The sequence below is a fragment of the Harpia harpyja genome, chromosome 13 (genome assembly GCF_026419915.1).
Source record: "Harpia harpyja isolate bHarHar1 chromosome 13, bHarHar1 primary haplotype, whole genome shotgun sequence".
NCBI classification, from domain to species: domain Eukaryota; kingdom Metazoa; phylum Chordata; class Aves; order Accipitriformes; family Accipitridae; genus Harpia; species Harpia harpyja.
Genome location: NC_068952.1, coordinates 29,899,590 through 29,922,796, shown reverse-complemented (window position 1 = coordinate 29,922,796; position 23,207 = coordinate 29,899,590). Strand labels below are relative to the sequence as shown.

Here is a 23,207-nt window from a genome sequence, read left to right as displayed (position 1 = left end):
TCTTCAATTTATAATTATAAAAGTGTCTGAGCTTTGCCAGTTCTCCAGAGAAAGATCGTCTATTGGCTATATAGAAAGGAATTTAAAAGGGCATCAAAATGTTAGACTTCTCACCAAATATAAATATAACCTCATTTAATTAGGGAAACAGTTTGAGATATGCGCCTTGGAAGTAGAGAAGTACAGGGTTTTTAAAATACCAGAAAAAAAAAAAAAAGACTAACATTATAAAACATTTAACTCAAAATCAGAACGCTTCTTTAATAATCGCAAATGAACTTTTTACAATATCAATTTTCTAACTTTCTGGGCACACTTCCTGGTAAACACTTGAGTATCCTCTGTGAGTTACAAAGAGTAAGTTTCTGTGTTATACAGCTAAAAAAACCTGGACATTCTTAACAACTTGGTATCACATCCTTTTTTTAAAAAAAACAGATCACACAATAATTTAGACAGCATTTATAGCATTATAAAATCAGAATCCCCCTCTTTAATCACTCACAAGAGCAGCCATTAAGAATACAACAGCTTTAGGAATACAAATAATGAGGATGTAAAACTATCTGTGCAAAACTGCATTATTTTTACTGTCTAAAATTTCAGGGAAGTAACACCGCCAAAAGCAGAGAGAGGATAACAAAGACAAACAGTCATGAAAGTAATGCTACTTTAGATTTTCAAACAGGAATTACATTATGAAGTAAATATTAGGTAAAGAAAAAAAAAATAATGTGATGGCACCTTGAACAACAATGACAAGTGTCCTGGAAATTGCAGTAGAACAAGAATTGATACAGGTTCATGTTAAAAGTCTCTTTCAGGAGTAGCGATTGATTTGGGGGTATCAACTCTAGCATTTCTTTCCATGCAAAAATCTATCTTTCCAACATCTTTGCTTTGCGGGCTACTAATGCATTTAAGAATGAGCAGTCTTTTGAGGAGTGTGCTTTCTTCCATGCATCTGAAATCTTTAAAACAGCTGGATCATTGATTCCCTGGATTTCCCTACTCCAATCCATTTAACTGCAGAAGAGAAAAGCAAACTTTTATTGTAAGTAATACAAAGCAAGATTAGGTTGTATCTTAAGATGAGATACAAACTTATCTTCTTAAGCACTTAAGTACCATAGTCTGAAGAAAAACACAGCATATAGTATTAGTACGTCAAGAAATGATAACTATGTCTATTGTTCTCAAAGTAAGAATGCATTGATAACTTAGAAAAGCAGGAACAGTCTTGAAGCTGCCATAATAAATAAATCAGTTTTCCAGATCGTAGGAAAAAAGATACATAGAAACTGTCAGAAAAGTAAAGATTTGCATCATCTCCTAATTCCTAGCTTTGGATGGAACCACAGGATGATCTTTACTAGGGAGCATAAGAGAAATTTATTAGTTTAGGACCTCTTACTGTCACATATATTTAAATCACATTGATATACCAGTAGTCCCACTGACTTTATAATGGCAGCAGAACTAAACCCCTATTATAACCAATCTGAAAAACACTTAAGCAAGTTATAAAAATCTCAGTTGAACAAGAACTATAGTATAAGCCAAAGAAAGAATGCATATTAAAACTTTCCAAAGCTTTCAATTCAACAGCTAAACAGATAAATAAAAAGAAGTAAAACAATAATTACAAGTATCACCAGGTACATCAGAATAAGCACAGCTGCAAACTAGTTTTCAATATTTTGAATGTTCATTAAGACAAAGTACAAGATAGGTTTCATGGAGCAGGAAAAAACCAAAACAACAAAAACAAAAAAATCTGGATTACTTACCAGGAACACCCAACTCCATTTCTATAAAGCGAACATAATTTTGTGCATTTACAGGCAGCTCATCAAATGTCCTTGCATTTGATATGTCTGTATCCCATCCTGGGAGTGTCTCATACTGAACCTCTACTTTATTTAAGACTTCCTGGTTGGCTGAGAAGCAAACAGGAACAAAAATATTATGTCCACAAAGATTATATATTCTCTACCACTAAACACATAACTGTAAAGCTTTTTATTCTTTTCTTATACAAAGAGGTTTACTCATAAGCTAATACCAGCACTGAAGGTGCTGAAGTGTCCTTTTTTGTTAATATAAGCAGAGGAAAAAAAAAAAATCCAGTAACTATCAGGACTTAGACTTTAGGAATTCCAGTACTCACAGTCACATGCCTATATTTTACTTAAAACACAATCTTTTAAGTTCAGAAAACAACTTTTCAGGAAAAGTGATTCCCCAAAATGTTGATTTTTTTTTTTTTTCTGAACACATACCAAGATCCAACTCCCCCTTCATGAGGGAATTTGGTGATGTGAAAGCAAAATTAGGCACCAGCTTGTAAGTATCAGGCAGTTAAAACATATTTTAAAATGGCATAGGTTACTAAACATAGTCATAAGATACAGTTCATACATAATAGATTTCTGATGCCCACAGACCCTTTGCCCCAAAACTCTACAATGAATTTGTCAATCAGTGTGGGGTCCCACATGATTTATGAACAGTAACTCTTCCAATTACTTCTCAGAATAGAAGCAATGAGTGTATTCCATTTTGTCCTTCATTTGTTAACTTGCTACAATGTTGTCCATTAACTCTGAATCCTGTGATGATTTCAAGTACTGGAAAAGATGCTAGGCACATTGTTCTGGAACTGAATCATTCCAGTAATTATCTGAACATTAGTCTTGGAATGACAGTGGGCAGCAAAACAAAAGCCTTAAGCCTGAAAATCCTCAAAATACGTTGATAAAAAAATGGGAGGTGTCAGGCATTCTTGCCATCCTGAAAAAGACAGGGTTCTGCCAAAGGCACTGTAATTAATGTTATGTAGGCTCCATGCCTCAGATCAAGTCATTCCTGCAAAGACAGCTAGTCAACCTGGGAAAGGGTTTTAGGTGCAAGAGGCACAGTAGAGGTGCAAATACAAAACCATCAGCGTGTGTGTAGCCAACAAACTCAGGCTCAGCATACTGAATAATTTGTCCTGGTGCAAGTAAGATTTCGATAGTAGCAATGTTGTAAGGACAGCCCTTATAAACTAGGCATTTTGAGTAAGGGTGAAAGAGGACTATGCTCTACTGACTTCAAAGCCTACAACCGTGAAGAAATGCACAATTTTTGGACTGAGGTGTTCACAGGTTAAGGCGAATGATCCTGAATCAATACTTGTTGTAATCAGGACAGACAGGAAAATTAAGGATGTTGGGTTGCAGAGGCCAAGGATAAGCACTTTCTTTAATGTCATCAGTAGTAACAACTGAGGTGTCGTCTGTTGGCCAGTTATGTTCAAAGTGCAAAACCACAAACTAATCTCTGGGCAGTGCAGATGGTCTAGAATAGGATGCTAGCCTCCCTCTTTCTAGAAGAAGGAAAGTGACTGAACACCTAATCTTGGAGGTCCACAGGCATTTTTTATTTTGAAGCCTCTGATGAGGCTAGCTGGGAGAAAGCTGAAAGCACTTAGAATTGAACGGTCTAATCTTGTCTACAATCTTCCATTACTCTGTATTAGTTCAATTCCTTACTTCCCCAAAAGAGAGGAAGAAAAAGAAGGGATAAATTTCTTGATGTTTGAAACGATTCTCTCATTTTGCTCCAGCAGGTGTGATAAAAGATAATGGGTGGGAAAGATAAGCCATAAACTGAGCTCAGTGTAGTAGCAGATGTAGTCACCATCTAGACTTCTGTGAGCTCTTCCCTTAGGGGATTTATCTTTTAGGCTTTCTGGAATATTCCCTATTAACAGCTGAATTAGGTAACAGAGAGAGCAGATATAATGATATCTGGTAGTCTGGTAGTATAATTTGGAGAAGGAATTATGTGATGTTATTTCCAACTCAAAAAAGAATAGCTGAAATTTAGAATCTTGGCACCACTGTAAGAGAAGGATCCTCCAGCAATTTCCTGAAACTGAACATAAAAACAGTCATATAGGTCAGACCAAAGGTGCAACTAGCACAGTGTCCTAGCTCTTTAATCTACAGTAGATGCCCAGGCAAAGAGCACAAAAAAAAAAAGAAGCAAGCATGAAGTAAAGCTTCTCCAAAATAATCTCCCAATTTCCTAAGGACCTGTGCTTTCAAAGTCTCCTGAGCTAGAGGTTGTGTCTGTCTGTGCTGAGATCACCTGACACCTGAACTTGGACAGGAGTCATTAGCAGGACTACACCATGGCTTTCACATTCCTTTTAAACTGATCAGCTCAGAGCTAGCAGGGAGTTCTGTCCTTCTTTCATAAACTCCTGTGACTGAATAGAAATGGAGATACTGGCCAGCTCCATAGCAAAAGACTGCAGCCTCAACAACACCAACTGAAGTCAGCTGTGAATTTACAAGACATTTTCAGTTCCTTCTTAACAGGAGATTATGAAATGCCCACAGAAATCTAAGCTAAAAAAACAGAGTGAGACTCGTATGATTCTCTCATCCAGCTGGAAAAAGGAACAATATATGAAATATGGCATGTTTTTCCTGAGATGGTGGGCACTATGTGTGCTTCTAATTCAGAGACAGTCATTTCACAAGACGGGTAAATCACTAACATCTCCAAGAGAGTGGGAGGGTAGGGAGGGGAGAGAAAAAGAAATACCCTGCCAGCAAGAGATTCCCAGACTAGATCTCTTCTAAATTAAATTCAAAATGTCAAAGAGGCAAGTTTTTAAAAATAAATGAATTCTACAAGAGGACAGCATGCAGAGATGTAGACATCAAAAATAATCTAATGGTCTGCAAAACACAAAGTGTGAAGAAAGTCACCTTTTGTTTTTTATGCCAGGGGCAGGGGTAATAAGTAACCTGCAGCATATGTGCTGAAAATGCTGCCAAATGTTGAGGAGTATAGCAGAGAGAGAGGTGTGGAACACAGAGGCGCTGTGAGAGACAGCATCTTCCAGCTTACCAGAAGTTCAGCTCAAACTCCTTCCTGACACTTAAGGAAGACAGCACGTCAACAGCAAAGACAACAACTTCTACTAAATTTCTACCAGAATTCTTAATTGTTCATACATTGAAGAAAAATACAGTTAGGCAGGTCAGCCACGTTGTGGTGCTATGACCAAATGTCAGCTACCTGTTACCTGGGCATATACAGGGAGCAAAGTCTGCTCTCAGGAACTGTAACAAGATTCTTGTGCCATCTGAGACACAAAATGAATGGGGGAAAAAAAAAAAAGTAATCACTTAAGTCTTAGCACTGGAAAACGTGGCCACCTATTTATGTCATCTTTAATGACGGACTGCCAGAGAAGGTCCTCCTGGCTTGAGCACAAGAAGTCCAAATAGCCCCCAGCTTAGATGACAGGGCTACAGATGAAGCATTTACTGAGTAGTTCTCAATTCAAACATGCAATCCCCATTATGTTCAACAGCCATCTAAAGTACACACAAATTTCCTTAATATTTTGATAAGGGTATCGATCAGGGAATACGAGTCTTAAAAGTGAAAAGCATTCCCTGGTTTACTGCAAGATGAGTAGTAAATTTCCTGAATAAAAGTGCATGCCATGTCATTCAGTATGCATTCAGATTGTAACTGGCACTTTTGTTTGAAGATACTGGAAGGCAAATCAATTAGAGAACTCCCCCAAGCACATGGAGAAACAAGATTTTTTGTTAATGCCTTATGGATTTCCCTAACAGATATGTGCTATTTGCAAGAACTACTGGCAGATCATCACTTATTCCTTTATACATAATTACATCTTTATACTACATAAATCCTGCTGTGAGTTGTATCTGATTACTACAGTTGATCTCCTCACCCACAAAAAGTTCTCTGCTGATGATATCACATGAAAAATTGTAACCTGCGACCAGCATCAAACCCTGAGGTAGCAATTAGAATGGAAACAGGCATCTATGCACACATTAGAAAACGAGAAAACCCAATCTTTAGTACTAGTTAACATTCTTCCTTTTTCTGGAGTATCTCTGCTACAGCAAACTGAAAAAGATGCATTATCCATGAAAACACTGGGCTTAATATTTGAATATTTTAACATGCAGATAAATTTTTCAGGTAAAAATGATCACTGTCCTCCTCAGGAGCTATATTTTCTATCATGCCAAGCTGATGTATGGTGGTCCTGCATCAGAAAACAGTCTTGCTTTCACCTAAACTAATTGCTCATTTCCTCCCCCACCCCTTCTCCCTCTTTTCCATTGCATAGGTGTGACAGGTTTTTGGCTACTCTGTGAACCATTAAAGGGAAATGAACTGTTAGAAAAATAACACAGGGAGAGAAAAATCTGGTTTTTCAACCAGATCAATTCTCTCATGTGGTTCACCGCATGCTTAAATGAAGACTTGTCCTGCTAGAAGAGGGGATGAATACAGTAGTGGGAATAAGACACCGGGTTTAGAGTGTGAAACAAGCTTCCAATTTAGCTTGAAGGTAATGCAGGCTGTATTAAAGGAAAGGGATAAAGCAGTAACAACCTTCACATTTAAGAAGCTTTATACAGCACTTTGCATCTTTCTAGTAGGTAAATGACAGTATTTGGTACAGGTGTCTTGAGGGTGCAGGTACAGGTGTGGTACAGTGTGTCTCTGTGCATTTGGGAAGACGTTAATGTCTTGATGCTGCATAAATTTTACAAGTCAAATGCATTTAAGTATCAGAGTACATTTCACTAAAATCTAAAATTGTTAAACAAGCAGTCTTACCAGGAAAATGAGGTATGATTTCACCATCTAATTTGTATGCAACACCAACTTTGATTTCTGGAAATACATCCAAGATATCCAATTTGGTAAGTGCCAATCTATACAGAAACATGACTCTGGTTAAACAAGTTCAACAACTCTCAACTCTCATCACATTGTAAAAATACCAAAAGAAAAATTGATTCCTGCACATTGCAATTAATTGTCTTTCCTTAGAAAAATAGCTTGTATGGCACTAATCTATTTATCTGGTGTGACTTTAAAACAAAAAAGAGAAGAAAACTTAAACAGGCTTTTTGTTGCATCCGCATCCTTAGAATTAGTAATGTAAGAAAATGGCAAAATTCAAAGAACAGGTATTCTCCAATTAAAGTGACTGGTCTATAGCTTTAAGTCTTAGAATTTTAATTGGTGAGGGTGCTGCCAAGATACTTTATGACCATTCATTTCAGATGGCTTCATAGCATGATGCCTGTTGCTGTCTGTTCCTGTCCTCTGCCAAACGTTCCTGTCCTACAGTGAAAGCAGCAAAATAATCAAACACTGGCTCTGTAAATACCTGGCTGCATCCTATTTTAAATAAAAAACACAAAGGACAAGAAAAACAGGAAAATGTAAGTAAAGCATATATTTACATAGTTTGATCTACTAGAAATTTTATACCAGTTTTGTTTCAGATACCTATTTTTCATTTTAATTAAAATCCCAAAGTCATATCCAAATTTTCTACACTTACACATACTGCTGAAGATACTGATGGGTTCCCATCTGTCTTATTTTGAAAACAAACTAACAAAACAAAACCCCACAAACTATATCAGGTTTTAAGGCCTTTGCAATGCATTTGATTTGGTTTGGCAGGATGGCAGGGGTTGGGGTACCTTGAAGCATCAAGTACTAAGATACGTAAGTGCTTCTTGGAAGATTTTAAAAGAGAAACAACAACATGCCACAAATAAAGGAAAGAAAAATTTATGAGTATGAAAGTGTCAAATAAAAAAACATTTAATGCTAGGAAAAATGAAGGACAGTTAATTTATCAAAATATCAAAACAATCAACAAATCAATACTAACAGTCTAAATGTTACTAACTAGTATATGTACAATTTACAGTAATCTGTAGCATTTCATGCTTTTTATGTCAAGTTGCCGGCAAAGCTGTCAAAATAACTCACGCAGTAAATCCATTAATCATGTAGGCATATCGAAGTAACACAAGGTCCAGCCAGCCACATCTTCTTTTTCTACCAGTGGTAACGCCAAACTCTTTACCTCTCGTTTGCAGCAATTCTCCAATTTCCTAACAAAGAGTAATACTATTACATGAGCCTTTTTTTTTTTTTTCTTGTTTGCAACACATGATGCAGATGTATACTTAACAACATTGTAAATTACCTTAAAAGTTCTTCCCCCAATTTTTCACAAAGTTGTCCATTGGGATGAAAATAGAAATACAAAATGCTATTTCTAATTCAAGAGAATGTTATTTGAGCAAATCTCTCAAAATTTGTTCCTGCTCTAGCCTTCTATTCCACAGGAAGGTCTGAGAAACTGACAATCAGATTTGGCAGTCCTGTAAGCTCAGTTCAGAATCGGAAGAATGAGACATCCAAACACACTGTCATCTACTTGCATTTAACCAGTAACACTGATTTAACATAGGACAGACACACCAAGTTATTTCACCCAGTTACAGGTCACATCTAGGGCTGATAATACTCACATTATTTTGTTCTGTAGGAAAGGCACCGATTCCAACTCTTGTTGTATATGCTTTCACAACTCCATACACTTCCCCGACATTCTGCGGTGGCATGCCCAGACCTGTACACACACCTCCAACTGTGCAGTTTGATGAAGTCACAAAAGGATATGTGCCTATTAAAAAAAATTTGTTTTAAAAACTTATTAAAACACTGGTTTTAAACTATTAAAAAAATATACATATAAAAATCTAACCTGGTGAGGAATAGTACTTGCATTACACTTACCTAGGTGTTACAATACTAAAAAAGAAAACACACAATAAATGTATTTTGTGGTCAAGAAGATATTTAATGAGCTCTTAGCTTTGTATGTACATTGTCTGATCCTTCTTTATTGAAAAAGATAGGAATCTTACCACTTACTTCAACTGGTACAGATGCAAAAGTTGACTACATGACAATTCTGAATGATCATACAAGTCAAAAATTGCAGTAAGACACCAGAAAACCATGCCTTGCTATCTTACATAAAATATACTCACTAATAGAACAATGTGAAAATTTCAAGGGAGACTCTTCTCTTAAGAAAATGGTATTAAAAGGTTAGAAAATACAAGTTTATCACTTTTCATTTTGGGAGAAAAAATAAAATGCAAGCTACTCACTGGTCAGCACGTATTAAGGATAAGAAATTGCAAAGAAATGCAGAATTCCAGAAAGAAAAATTTTGCTTACATAATCAAATGAAAAAAAAATATTTCCACAATTAAAGAAGAAAAAAAAAAAAAAAAAGAAAAGAAAGACTCCTGGAATATAGGCTAGTTCATTAGTGGTGAGAGTTTGTCTCTAGTTAAATATTTAGCTCTCATTTAAAAAACAGCCTGGACAGCAAAGATAAAAGAGTTAAACATCTCAAAATCCTTGGGTTTACACGTTTGTTTTTTTTTTTTAAAAAGTAATGGAAGATGAAACAAAGCATGCCAGTCCTTAGTTGATTTGAATTGTGAACAAACACTGCAGCCACACAGTAACTATATATAAGTGAGAAACTTCTACCTCACGCTTCAGACTTTCTTTTCTTTTGGTATAAGAATCAGAAATGGGCAAGAGAGAACGGCCAAAACAAAAGGAAATGAAAACAATATAGACAACTTTAAAAAGGCAGAACCCTTCAGAGACTGTTCAGTGAGGTTTTGCAGACTAGCTTCAGGTATCTCTAGCTTCTTTTGTCTAACTCAAATCTCTCAAGAGAAAGACACAGACTTACAGGTGATATGTCACACCAGTTTGCAAGCACTAATTAGTTTTTATCCTTAGGACACCAAAGTTGAGCTTTTCTTTACTGACAGGTAAATACAGCTAGTGGATGTCACAGAGTCAATGAGACAATTCTTACTCATTTTCAGCTCCCAGCCTGGTGTATTGACATTGGTTTATCCTCACTCAGTGTTTAAATACACAGAAGACCACACACCCCCACCCCTACACCCCAACCCCCAGACACATGCACATGTGAGCTTCGTTACACGCTCCAGAAAAGCGGGATGGACTGCAAGGCTGGGGATTTACCATCTTTACCACCAACAGACACACACTCATAAAACTCACTTCAGTATTAAGACTTCTGTGCACAAAGGCACAGAAAATAGCCCTGTTCAGAATGCTCAATAATCAAATTTGGCATTGTCACATCTTTTGACTGGGACTTGTCTATTGTTAACCCAAGTGTCCAATCCACTGATGGTATCTACCCAAGGAGAGCAGATATTCTTTCTGTGTGTGGGTCTCACAGCACAGGCAGGAGAAAAATGTAAGTGCCCGAACAATTCTGTACATATTATAGACATATCTGATGAGTTTCAGACTATTTGCATTTCCTATACATACATGAAATCTAAAATCCTCACTACTTACGAAAAACACCCCCCCTAGAGTTTTCTCCAAATATCTCAAGTTTTGCATCAAAACATTTCCCTGTGACAAGCATATTTGAAGACTTCCTTCCTCTTTTTTTTTTTTGACTTGTTAAAAAAGGAAGTTTCTTCCAATATTCAGATTATCATGGGAAAACTTGGTGCTTACACTTACAGTGACCAGCCTTAGACGCATCTTCCTTGTGTCAGGAGAGGAGAGAAAGAGGCACAAGAAAGAGGCTTTCAAACTCACTATATTTGAAAATGCCTAATATCAGAACTCCTACCAGTTGAAAGCAGAGCGTGTACCAATTTTGTATTTGTTTGACAGTAGTCCTTACAGGTTTCAATTTCAGGCTTAAGCATCTTTCCAACAATAAAAATGATGCAGTTGTAAGGCTAGTGAGACTGAAGAAAAATGGGACAAAATGCAGGAGCCAATCATATAGGCTGCTTACGCCTATACAGAGGTATAATAATTTATCTGTCCTTGCAACATAATGATAACAAACAACATAACCTCAGAAAAAAAAGCTGCTTCTATCAAGAAGCTTCTAATTTTATTAGCAAAATTACAGTGTTTTAAGAAAAACTTCACCATTTATAATTTCAAATTGATTGGGATAATATTTTACTCTTGCCTCATTAGCAATCCAGATTCCCAACATCTTTCCTTACACCATGAAACAGTTGAAAACTAAATGTTATATAAAGGGTTTAAAAAAAAAAAAGCAAGCTGATTCTTCAAAAGTCAACAACTACTTTGTATATATACCTTGCCTCTCAAAGCTCTCCATTTTTCTTCTCAAGTGTTTTCCACAGACGTATACAACTGTGAGTTATTTCATATGAAATTTATAGACACTGAAGTAATAGTTACACTCTAGTTAAGAAAAGTCACCTGATCTTTACTGTCATTCAAATAATTAATCTTGGGAGAGTCTAAAGCTTTTTCGATTTAATTAAAAACTTTTTCCTCTAATTATTTGCTAGTCATAGAGAGTACTGTTCTTCCCAAACACCAAATATTTCTGCCATAAGAACAGCTAAGCACAGAAGAGTTTATATTTAGTGTTCCTCTTTCACAACATAAGTATACAGCAATGTGTGTCTCAAAAAGGTTATACCTACCAAAATCAATGTCCAGCAGTGCTGCATTTGCACCTTCTACTAAGATCTTCTTTGGTGGTCCATGTAAAGCCTCATACATGAAATAAACACCATCCCTTACCATTGGTTTTATTTTTTCCATGCAGCCCTGAATAATACAAAAGACTATTGTATAGTACAATTTCATTATGATAAAGCCAGCCAGAGTACAAGTGCTATTCCTCCCTCATAACAATGCTCTTACTCCTTTTGAAAAGGAAAAGCAAACAAAGAAATGCTAAATATGCCATAATGGGTGAACAAGGGAAGGAAGAACATTAGACTCAGATTTATACAATAGACATGTATGCTCTTCCTAGGAGGAAAGAAAGAACAAAAGAGGAGAAAAAAGGCGGGGGGGGGGGGGGGAATAAATTCCAAACTTTTGAAATGGTTCAACTCAAGCTTGAGTATAATCACAATACTTTACTGTATTTGGTATTTCATTTCCAAGTGTTCAAAATTTCTCCCCCAAAACCAGCATGTGGGGAGTTCCGCTTCTGGCCATCTGAAGCCAACAAATGCACACAACTATAAAGCAGCATTAATTTGTGACATATATACAGGTATGTTTGTAAGTAGAAGTAAAAAGTTATTTATTGGAATTAAGTGTGAAGTGCCTGAATGCCACTGAGTAGCTGGATGTAAGAAGCCGGTAATGTTCAGATTAACACTTGGTACACAGGCCTTTCCCCATGAGAACATATGGAAGTTCTCATTCTAATGATTCACTTCACATGAAATATAACACTTTGTCTTTCAGAATTTAATCAAGTGCATAGCATAAAACAAACATTAAGTACAAGTAATTTTCCTCAAGCTACAAATACGTTTCCACCCTAACAACAAGTTTCAGATATTCTATAATCCTGATGTGTACTAAGTAAACTATAAAGCATTATAAAACACTCAACTTGAACTGATTTTTAGGTCTACGTACCGATAAAAATACTACAGCTCAACATAGTCTCACACAGTTAAGTTTCTATAAAATGCATGAACAAAAAGGCTGGGTAAGGGTAAAACACCTGACAATTTCTTCCAAGTAAGAACTTGGGTGCACGGCAAAAATCACACTGTTAGGCATAAGAAAATTAATACTAGTGAGAAATCTCACAACTGGCGCAATTGCAGGGAAAACATCAAATCAGAATTCATAATTAACCAGAAGACTAGTTTGCTGGCAGTCAGGCTTCATTAGTTCTGCTGCTATCAACTTACATTTTTTCTATGTTGTTAGTATTTTTTTTCTTCCCTTAAGGCTTATTAGAATAATCATTTACTTCAGTTCTTAAGTTTCTGACACAAGGAATTAATATTCTGCTTTACAATGAAACATACCTTCCCCAACTACTATTTTACGGGTTTTTTCTCCTAGCCAGTATGTTTGAGCAAGTGAAAGTCAAAAATAATTCTCCCTATACACGCCTTTTTCTCACAAGTTCACAGTATTTCTCTTGAAATTTTGAAATGCTGCATAAAGCAGGGTCAAAAGTGTCTTTAGGGATGCTAGCAGACTCTTTATAATTGATACATACCAATTTCCCATAATATGTATTATGTTTTAACTCCTCACACAAGCACGAGCATCAGTCACCAGGAGATCTACATATCAGTTAACTGCACACAGTGATTACATCATTTAACAGACAGAAGCAGGCTTACCTTGAGCTTTTTCAATTCCCCTTCAATATCTATCTCTAAGGTAGGATATATCGCTTTGTACTGATTGGCTAACACTTTGAACCTGGAAGGTAAAAATGCTTCACTAAGGTTTTTGTTTGTTTTCCTCCTCATGCCCCCACCAACCTTAGGTTTTACCGGTTACATATCTGCAATTATCTGGTGAATAAACAGTTTTAAACAATAAAATATTTTAACAATTATAAAGAGAAAATTTAATAAAATTATAAATAAAATTAATTTCATATTTAAATATGATTTTTAATATAAAAAGTAACAGCAACCAGGGTAGTACCCAGAAACTGAAAACTATGCTTAAAACTGTGCATTAAAATACAGAAATTACCTCTCAGAAAATTCATCAAAATCAGAAACAAGATCACACATTCTGAGTCCACTTCGAGCTGCTTTTGAAGAATATACTGGACCAATTCCTTTTTTGGTAGTTCCCAAACTTTCAAAAGATAATAACAGGAGTTATTCTTGATATAAAACTAAGATATGTTTTCTTTAAAGCTAATACATCCTTAGCATAAAATAAAATGCTGTTAATTGTGAGCATTTAGAACCTTGTTTTAAGCACTTAAAACATGAGATACTTTTAATATGCAACTTAGTTTCAGAATATCACTTTTTATAGATATAAAGATATTAATCTCCCACACACTTCTGATTTTAAACCAATAACTTTTCATACTTCAGTGAACTCTTACGTATTTATTTGTACACAATTCCCAACTTTTACACTTAAGGAACTGAATGCCAAGACAACATCCTGCAGTACTATGAACTGAAACTAACTAAACACCTTCCTAAAAAGCTGTCGTGAAGACCTAAAGAAAGTCCTCCATAACGCAACAGCACAAACAGTATGGATTTCAAGTTTGTATGTAAGAAATATTTCATTTAATTCTAAATGCCTCAGTTGGAGCCAGGAAAACAGAAATCGCTGCCGAGCATCTAAGAGTGACAATGATACTCAAAATGCTGTACATTAGAAAGGGTTCAGGAATAAATTTTCCACTGTAGCTGATTCTGAAAACCTGAATTCTTTTTCTTACCCTTACCTACCCACTCTATGCGAAAAGCCTTTTTCAGCTTAAGTCAGTGATAACAAAAGATACAATTTGCTTGCACTGACTTAACTGTCAGAGAAGTACAGCTAGTTCATTCAGAAAGTGTCTTCTACCAGAGTCTTGCTAAATAGCTATCAAAATGGAGCAAAACTGCACTCATCATAGGCAGATTATCAAACACCTTCCCCATCACTCCCAAAAGCTTAAGTAACTTTTTAAGAAGTGAACAGGTGTGCAGCATTTTCAGAAATGTGCTGTACATTGGTAAGCTTAGTTTTGCACTTAGTTTTAACTGTTTTGCTTGGTTTTTTTTTCCCTGAGCAGACACACAGAGCCTTATCATCTTCAATTATAAATTCTGCATAGGCAGAGTAGCCCAGATTTCTTCAAACTGCCTTGAGGGTACCATACCATAACTCAATTCAAGAGGGACTCCGTTGCAAGTAGAAGGTACAGGTCATATCTAAACTTTAACATAAAGGGTATCAATTGGTTTGTGAGTGAACTGAAACACAGTTCATAATCAGTACATAATTCATTTTAGTTAGGTCATTAGTAGTTTGGAGTAGATTCAAAACAATACTCTTGGAAAAAAACAAATTCTTCCAATTGGACTCAATACTGAGTAATCTCAGGGAGTGATGTGTTTGCCTCCAGTGCAAGAAGAAAGACATTCTGATCAACTTTGCATCACACAGTATCATTAACCAGACCAGGACACTGTGGCTTAAATAATTGTTTAATTCATACCCTCCACAGAGAATTTTTTTTAAGGAGGAGTTGGTTTCCATTTATTTTGTTTCATTAAGACCTGCCAATTCACAAAAGAGTTAAGCTGTCAGAAGACTGTATTTATAGAAGTTAAAACAACTGTATAAACATAATATACTATATTAGTTTACCTTCTCTATAACCTTTCTGCAACGGAAGCTACATGAGCCTTACTTGTGACTGGTTTTGAGCTACATTTGAACAGATAAAAGCATTCAGTTAAAAAAAAAAATAAACTTTCTATTTATAATGATCAACTTTGAAGTGTTAGACACAAAAGAATTTTAATACCAAATATGCTATGCAGTCAAATCTACCGTTCGACATGCTAGCAGGCTATTTCAATTCTCCACCCCACGGCCAAACAGGAGACAGTCTTTTGATAAGTAGTTCATGACAGCCAGCTCTTAGCCAGCCTGTAGTAGTACTCCCCCCCACTAGAGTCACTTACAGAGCCTTAGAATTTAGGAGGAAATAGATAGTTTAGCATTTTCAATCCATCAGCAGTTCTAACAAGCTTGAAAACTGTACGATTGTTGCAGAATTTCAAGAACCCCACAGAAAGAAGAAATACAGCCCTTTTAAGAGTGACTTAAGTTTTTTAGCTTTGAATGTAACTTTTTTTCTGGGTTTCTTTAAAACAAATTAATTGGAGAAAAGTGGTTATTTCTTCATTGGCCTTCCCCTTACAACCTTTAACACTAACTAATAAAGTGGTTCCTTCTCACAAGTAGCTGACTGACTGACTGTTTTTAATTGCAAATATTGTTATACAGCAATTTTAGTTTGTGGTCCATAAACATTCAAACATAGCTGACATACATGTACTAGCTCATAAAAGAAAAATATGTATATTCTTTCATATACATATATATATGTATGTTCGTCCTGTTTACTTTGTAATTCCTAAAATAGCAGGTAACAAGACAGCTGGTACAGCACAGTCAAGTGTGAAAATGACCCAGTGTAAGAGTAACTGACAAGTTATCACTCAATATCAACCTGTGTAAAGCAAGATATGCCCAAATCAGAGATTCTTTTAAAGGTTATTGTCATGGATGATACCTTTTACAGGTCTCAGTAAGGAAGACTGAATTACTTTTCATCCACCAGACAAACTTCCAAGAAGAGAGATTAAGTTCACTGGTATCTCAGAAGTCTATAGTGCTGCATTACTTTCCAGCTGTAGACACGCCACAGTTAATTCTGCCAGCTTTTTCCCCATCCTCAAGAACTAGTGAGCTACTTGGAAATCACAAGTTAGAAACATAGCAGCTAGTTTCTAAAAGTTTCAAAAGCTTCAGAAAGTCAGTAGCAGCATGTAGTAGACAATGTGAACACTTACACGCACTTCTGACAATGAAGCATTGTGAGATACCAAATCAGTCATATAAGACCTTTCAGTTATTTGGAGATGACGAAAGGGTCCTTTGATCTTCATAAACAGAAATATATTTTTACAGAAACAAACACCTCCAGTAAACAAAACATTAGGAAGCAGGAACACTTTTTATAAAGCAAATTAGGAACTAGGAACTTTTTCGTAAGGCAAAATATCAAGATACAACCCTTTCATTAAGAATATAATCTTTTGCCAGCCACTGGAGCACAAAAGTGTAAGAAATGATCCCTGCATACTCCACATCAAAGAGTTATAAGGATAATTAATGCTTGTTTAAACTCAACGACAAACAATAACAGAAATCCAATGTATCAAGTCATATGTTTGTACTAAGTCATCCTATGTTTGACAAAACAAAACTACCTACTTCTTTCCTGCTTGTTCTTGCCTCTGTTGTTCTTGGATGCCATCAGCAGCTTGGTGGAAATCAAATACTAAGAAAATAAAAAATAACTTAAGTAGAAAATTTGTGTAAAACAAATTACCATATCAGTAACTATTTCTTCAAACCAACTCTAGCCCTGTTCATCAATGTGGAAAACAAAAATATACACACTGAAGAGAGGCAAATAAAATGACAAGAGTTTTTTCTCCTCTTTTACAAGTTACTTTTTTTCACAGGAAAGTTCTGAGGTTCTTCAGAGACTTTTTTTTTTTTTAAGTGTTTATTTTGTAGAATACTTGCAGACTGCATATACACCTCCCCCTACTAAGCCATTTCAGCTTTGTAGTGGCCCGAAAGAATATATGGACAGGAAAGAAAGAAAATATGCAGTTGAAAAAAGATCTGGGAAAACAGGTTATAGTAAAAAATGTCAACTGCTGAAATCTACAGTGGGAACTTTTAAGTAAACATTCTTATTCATTCTAAAGATTTCTTAAACCACTTTATTTTTATATTTTAGACAACATCAATTAAAACACATTTGGAAATACAAAGCTCCCACCAACGTCTGTTATGTAAACAGAAGTCATCTTCACAAGCCCCGATTATTTTTTAAAGCATTATGTATTATTGACAGATGAGGCAAAGTATTCCTTGCACCAATTCTGTCTACCATAAAAGCAAAAAAAAAAAAAAAAAAATCTGACATGACTCATGTCAAATACAAACAGTGGTGCAACAGTTTGCAGGTTAACAGAAGGCAGCTTATTCTTCTTAAGTACTATCTCCTGAAAGTTAAACAACTAATCTACACATTACATAGGAAAGACTGAAAACTTGCAAGAAACGGACTCATTTAATAAGTACTCTAGTCTCTTTAAAACAAGAGTGGTTCTCCTTGTTTGCCTTACCAATTTATTTTGTGTTTATTTCCACACATCTCCATAATTTAAAGGATTAGATTATCCCCAGCAGCTTGAACCTATTTTTGGTTGATCTTTTGTTACAGACTAATCATTCACAGATCACCAATACCCAATTTAGAGAAGACGTATTTATCACTGCAATAGATCTCCAGACCGTCATCAAAACTTTCTAAACAGAAGCATTCTCAAAGTTCATTTATATTAACAGGTTGAATGATTATTGGTGACAGTCAATAACTGGTCCTTTTTACTCAAGACCTGTTTAGCTATGAAAACTTCACAGTATTGCCACTGCAATATAATCATCGCAGAACAGTTTTTCTAACTATCTAGTCATTTCCAAGTAATTCACCTACAGTGATTCTACTCTCAGAAAGGATTTTAGTAACTTAGGAACAGTTACTCAACTATTTGAAACTCAGTAGTTACTCCAAAGTAAAAATGTATTTATTCTGAAATAACATGTTCACTCACTAAGCTATTCCAGATCGTGGTTTTTGTTTTTTTTTTTTAAAAAAAGCAAAACCAAAAGCAAAACCTTTTTTCCGGCGTTATAAGCTTTTATCTGATAATGACCTAAAAAGTTTGCATCTTCAGAAGATGACTACCTGAGCAGCAATAAGCCCATTTCCTAATACATGCAGTTACATAACTATTATGTTACGACATCTAAAGATCTAATTTAAAGGATGAATTTATGTAGTAAAGATGTCCCAGGAGTGATACAGCAAGAGCCTCCGAAGCTCTGTTGCAAGTGGTTTGGATTCTAAACGCTATTTTACTCCAGGCTTTGAACTGCAGAGTTGTCTGGAACATAGGCTGGAATCAACGGTTGACTGAAGAGCTCCCTGGGAGGAGGGCTGCCATTCTCTCTATCCCTATAGAGTCCTTCCCATAAAGTCTCCTTTCTGAAGTATGTAGCAATTTACTTGGTAGGGAGCCTGTTAGTTTGGAAGTCACGCCCAGTCAAGTGGTTTCACAGCAGAGAAGTTGCTATAAGCAACACTGCTCTTACACCAAAGGGGGAAATGAATCCTTCAGTCAATTAACTTCTGAACTGCTTTTTTACTGCTTTGCACCTCTGATCTTTGATTTGGAAAGTGAACCTGCTTTTCCGCCTAGGTTATGCTTATGGAATAGAATTAGAGTCACTAGAATATAAACCTGGGAGGGTCCTGAGTGGCGAGTGATTTTTTTCTAGGACCTTCAATAAACCAAAGCAGCATATGGAGACTTAATCCAAAGAAAAGTATATACCTATACGAAGAGATGGCTAAAAATTGTCATGCTTTTACTGCCATCGGAGTTCAGAGAAAATAAATGTTAACAAAAAAATCAACAAAAAAACCAAACCACAAACAGGAACTTACCAATATGAGCCCTGTCAGAAATTATTAGTCTTTTTTCCCAGCCTTCTAGCCCTTAAAAGACAAAATGAAATAGCTCAAATTATGTTTTATATAGCATTTCTGTCTTCTGATGTATAAAGGATAAATACTTCTCATATTTAGTCTTCAGTCAATCTATTTAAAGATTGAACAATCACATTCCAGAGAAAAAAACCCAGTAGATTTCAATAATTAAAACTTGGCATCAGCCTATAAAGCTGAGAAAGTCAGGCTTATTCTGAGGAAGAATACTAGCTATTCTACGAGTTCCTCAATTTCAGCAATCAATCAGTAGCTTTTTGTTTTTGAATAATCGAGAGCATTGCTTTACTTCACTTACAGTAGACTGCTGCCAAACATGGCCATACACATAACAAAGTATCCAAACCAAGTTCTGAATCAGGAAGTCATTACCACAGCATTTGTTTACATTAACATGTATCAAACTGTACACTAATATTGTAAGAGGTAAAATGACTATGAACAGGTAACACACTTCAACAAGTTGTTTCATTTCTTAAATTCACTGCTTTAAGCAAAGAAAAATGTCTGCAGATAATTCATATTTAGAACATGTTCTTTTCTGAAACTGTACAGCGACTCCTTTTGTCCATCTTCCCATGAGGGCCTTGGGACTTCTAGCGAGACTCCTGTCAAAAACTAGCAGCTAAATGGATTTCTGGAAAAAAAGAAACCTGTACGTAACCTCTACAGAGGCATTCACAATCTAAATCTTTTGAGGAGGGCCACACAAACTATTTGAAGAGTAGTATCTTAAAATTTTCTCACCTTTTCCTTTCTTTAAGTTTTTTTCAGCTTCTTCAAAGAGTCCTGGCAAATGAATTACGACACCATTTCCTGAAGAAAACCGTTACGCAAAATTTAGTGAATTATGTTGAGCATGGAAAAAAACATTCCAAACAATTCAAAGACACTTCATATTTTGAATGCAGAATAGTTTAAGCTTTTAAACTTTCAAGACATTGCAATTTTTAGTCTTAGGAATTAATCTGTTAAAGACTTATTTACACCTAAAGTATGTGTTTCTAACTAAATGCATTGAATCTTTCTAATAAACTCAACAAACTTTCAATTTAGGTCAGGACAAACAGTAACAGCATCGTGGGACAGTCCAGAATGCAACTTCCTTGTATCTAAAATTAACTTCCTTTTGTACTTCATTTTAATAACCCTATTGTTTTTTAAAAGCTTAGCACATTTCTATCATCATTATAAACATTAGCATCCCCTCAGGCACTCTTCTGCTGTAAATAGACACAGAATATTCTGTATATAGAGTTGGGGTTGTTAACAGACTAGCAAAAATAACAGAGGAAAAAGCTCCATCAAAAGCAAGCTCGCTTTCCTACAGCTGTCACATTGCTCAGAAAAAGACTACTAATTCATACAATTAACCAGCATCACTGACTGCTTAAGAAGGAACATTTCCATTTAGCAAAAGTGAACCATCTTAAGGTCATACCAAACTCAGTATATCAGTAGATCCAAAGCTATCAGTATGGTAACATCTAGCTAAAGAATGAAGGGACCTGCCATTTGTAACTATTTGCATATTACTTAATTTCACATAGACAAAAGCATTCTAAACACCAAAATACAAAGTATTTAAGACTTCGTCACTGTAACCTTCATGGTACAGTCCTAATCAATAGTAATAATCTATTATAACACTCCAATCATTTTGCCCTTGCCCCCCACCTTTTTTTTTTTTTTAACCTACAAGCCCTTTCAGTGGAACCTTAAGCCAGATTTTTTTTTTTTTTTCCAAAAGAGGTTTTAAACACAGAGCAGACCTAAAGGAAGCTAGAACAACAAACTTCCAAACGGACAAGACCAAGAGATAGCAGATACAGACAAGACAATTTGTAAAAAGCTCTCTCCTGTCTACTGTATTTTTAAAGGATGGGGTCTTTCCTACTCAACCCTGAGTCCACCAAACAAAATATGGCAAATGAGCATCCTTTTTTACTGTTTTCAAGCAATAACCTTTTAAAGAAACATAACACAGTAACACATCAAAAGAGAATAAAAGTAGTATCATCTGCCACAGCCCTCAAAACTAGAAGCAGTTAACATCCCAACGTCCCTTTCATCAGAGGAATTTTCACGCCTATTGGCTCAATTTCTGTAGAAGTATTAGGCAGGGCAAGTTGATCCAAAACTATCTCGCTATCAAGTCACAATGTAACAGCTGAAAAGAGGCAATTAACCACCAATTCCCATCAAGTAAAGAGTTAATGCTGACTGCAAGCATAAAGTCACTACAAGCTGGACCCAAGAATTCAGCAAGTACTGTTTACAAACCAAGTAACTAGCATCAGAGGCTCTTTAGTTGCTATGGTGTTCAGCAAAGTGTCAATGACCACTTACTCCTGGCACATGTACCAAGCTGAGAGGCAAGACTATAGACTCAAAGCAATGAGATATGCAGGAAGAAGTGACAGGAAGAGCATGGCAATAGACTCCTGATTTGGAGAAGTACACTGTGTAAGGGACAGGAGTTCTGGGTATCAAAAAAGCAGGATGGAAGTGTTGATAGGTCATAGCCTTTAGCAACTCAGAGACTCGCCTGATTTGTTAAACAAGCACACGAGTACATGCATAGTTATAATGCTGTGTCGACATGTTTTTTATTTACCTTAATTTTTAGAAGGAAATGTTAAGGGCTACACAGCATTATTAAGTAGGTTGGTCATACAAGCATTCCAAAGAAAATAAACAATGTAGGATTGGCAACAGGATTCCAAGAGAGGGAGTGGGGTAAGTAGGGTTGTGGGGACAACAGACAGGACAACCTAACCCCCCATCAGGAAGCAAACAGATCATAGATTCTGACATCACATAGTACTGCCACTGCCCTAAACCTTCTAAGGTACTCTCCAGAGAGGACTTCTTGGTAAGAACTATATAGTGCATAAGTCTTTTGGAGTCAGCATTCATTTCACCACCCAATGGAAAAGGAAGGAAAGATCTATCTTTCAAAAGGTACTGGTAGTTACTTAGCAGGGTTGAAGGTTAAAACAGAGAGGAGGAATTCTGAGAATAAAAGAAATAATTGGTAGAGAAAATAAGAGGGAGCAGGAAAATGAAGATACGCTGGGCAGCTAGCTGTTTGCATTGATAGGACAGACAAGAACAAAGATGAACTATCCAAGACAATAAAAGAAACCTCCATAATCCAAACTTCACAACTGAGTTAAGACAGTATTAAGAAGATAGTAGAGCAGTTCAGGCCTATGAGAATTTGAGAATGAAATATCCTGATCCTGTAGGTCCTCAGATATACTTTGCTATTTTAATTTGTCAGAAGTCTGTAGCTACAGTATTGTCTAGTTTTTAGAGATGTCCCACTTACCAATGAATGCAGTGACTTTTGGATTGATGATCCCGCTTGGCAGAAGATGAAAGTCATACTCCACAGAATCCACAACAACTGTATGCCCTGCATTATTGCCTCCCTGGGGGTGGGGTGGGGGCGGGTGGGAGGAGAAAGAAAAAAAGTGTTAATGGTTTTTGATACTAAAAGACAAATGAACACAGTATAAAGATGGAATGAACTGGTTCCAGCTCCAATTCTGCAGCCTTCGTTTCTGTTATTGACAAAAGATCTTTGAGAGATCTCCTTCTCCTAGGAAATCAGCTGAACTTGTTTTGTCAAACTCAACAATTTCAACATCAGTATTATCCATTATATAGACTTTGGACAGTATTTTGGTTTATCAAAGGTACAAAAGCTTGGAATAAGATTAAAACTTTCTAAAAATTATTGGACAGAAACATAAATATTCTAGTACATGCAAACACTTCTAAAAGCCATCATCAGTTTTACTCTAACTGTAATAGGAACCTAGTAAGTATTAAAAGTGGAACTGCAACCTTACAAAAAAAAAAAAATCACCAGTAAACTGAGTATATAAACCCATACATCTATTGGGAAAGATAAGTCTAGCTGGCAATGTGCAGGCTTGTTGTTCTGAATTTTGGGTTCAATCTTTTCAGTGTTTTTCTATGAATAGTAACCAGCAAAGTTAACTTGTTCATTCTGTACCTCCTCAGCGATAAGAGAGGTCTGTAATAATAAAAGTCATTTATATCTGAAACATGCTGTTAA

General features: G+C 35.9%; 1 protein-coding gene across 1 annotated transcript in view; it reads right to left on the bottom strand.

The window, feature by feature from the left end:
- Positions 1-235: 235 nt before the first annotated feature.
- ADSS2 (adenylosuccinate synthase 2) overlaps positions 236-23,207 on the bottom strand; it is a 39,151-nt gene continuing 16,179 nt past the window's right edge. The window contains exons 2-13 of the mRNA XM_052805905.1: positions 22,452-22,554; positions 19,865-19,933; positions 19,058-19,108; positions 16,744-16,810; positions 13,474-13,581; positions 13,110-13,191; positions 11,427-11,553; positions 8,400-8,554; positions 7,852-7,976; positions 6,676-6,773; positions 1,791-1,940; positions 236-1,026 (exon numbers count right to left, since the gene is read on the bottom strand). Of these exons, the coding sequence (XP_052661865.1) occupies positions 974-1,026; positions 1,791-1,940; positions 6,676-6,773; positions 7,852-7,976; positions 8,400-8,554; positions 11,427-11,553; positions 13,110-13,191; positions 13,474-13,581; positions 16,744-16,810; positions 19,058-19,108; positions 19,865-19,933; positions 22,452-22,554 (1,188 nt within the window). The 3' untranslated portion in view covers positions 236-973. The remainder of the gene's footprint in view (positions 1,027-1,790; positions 1,941-6,675; positions 6,774-7,851; positions 7,977-8,399; positions 8,555-11,426; positions 11,554-13,109; positions 13,192-13,473; positions 13,582-16,743; positions 16,811-19,057; positions 19,109-19,864; positions 19,934-22,451; positions 22,555-23,207) is intronic.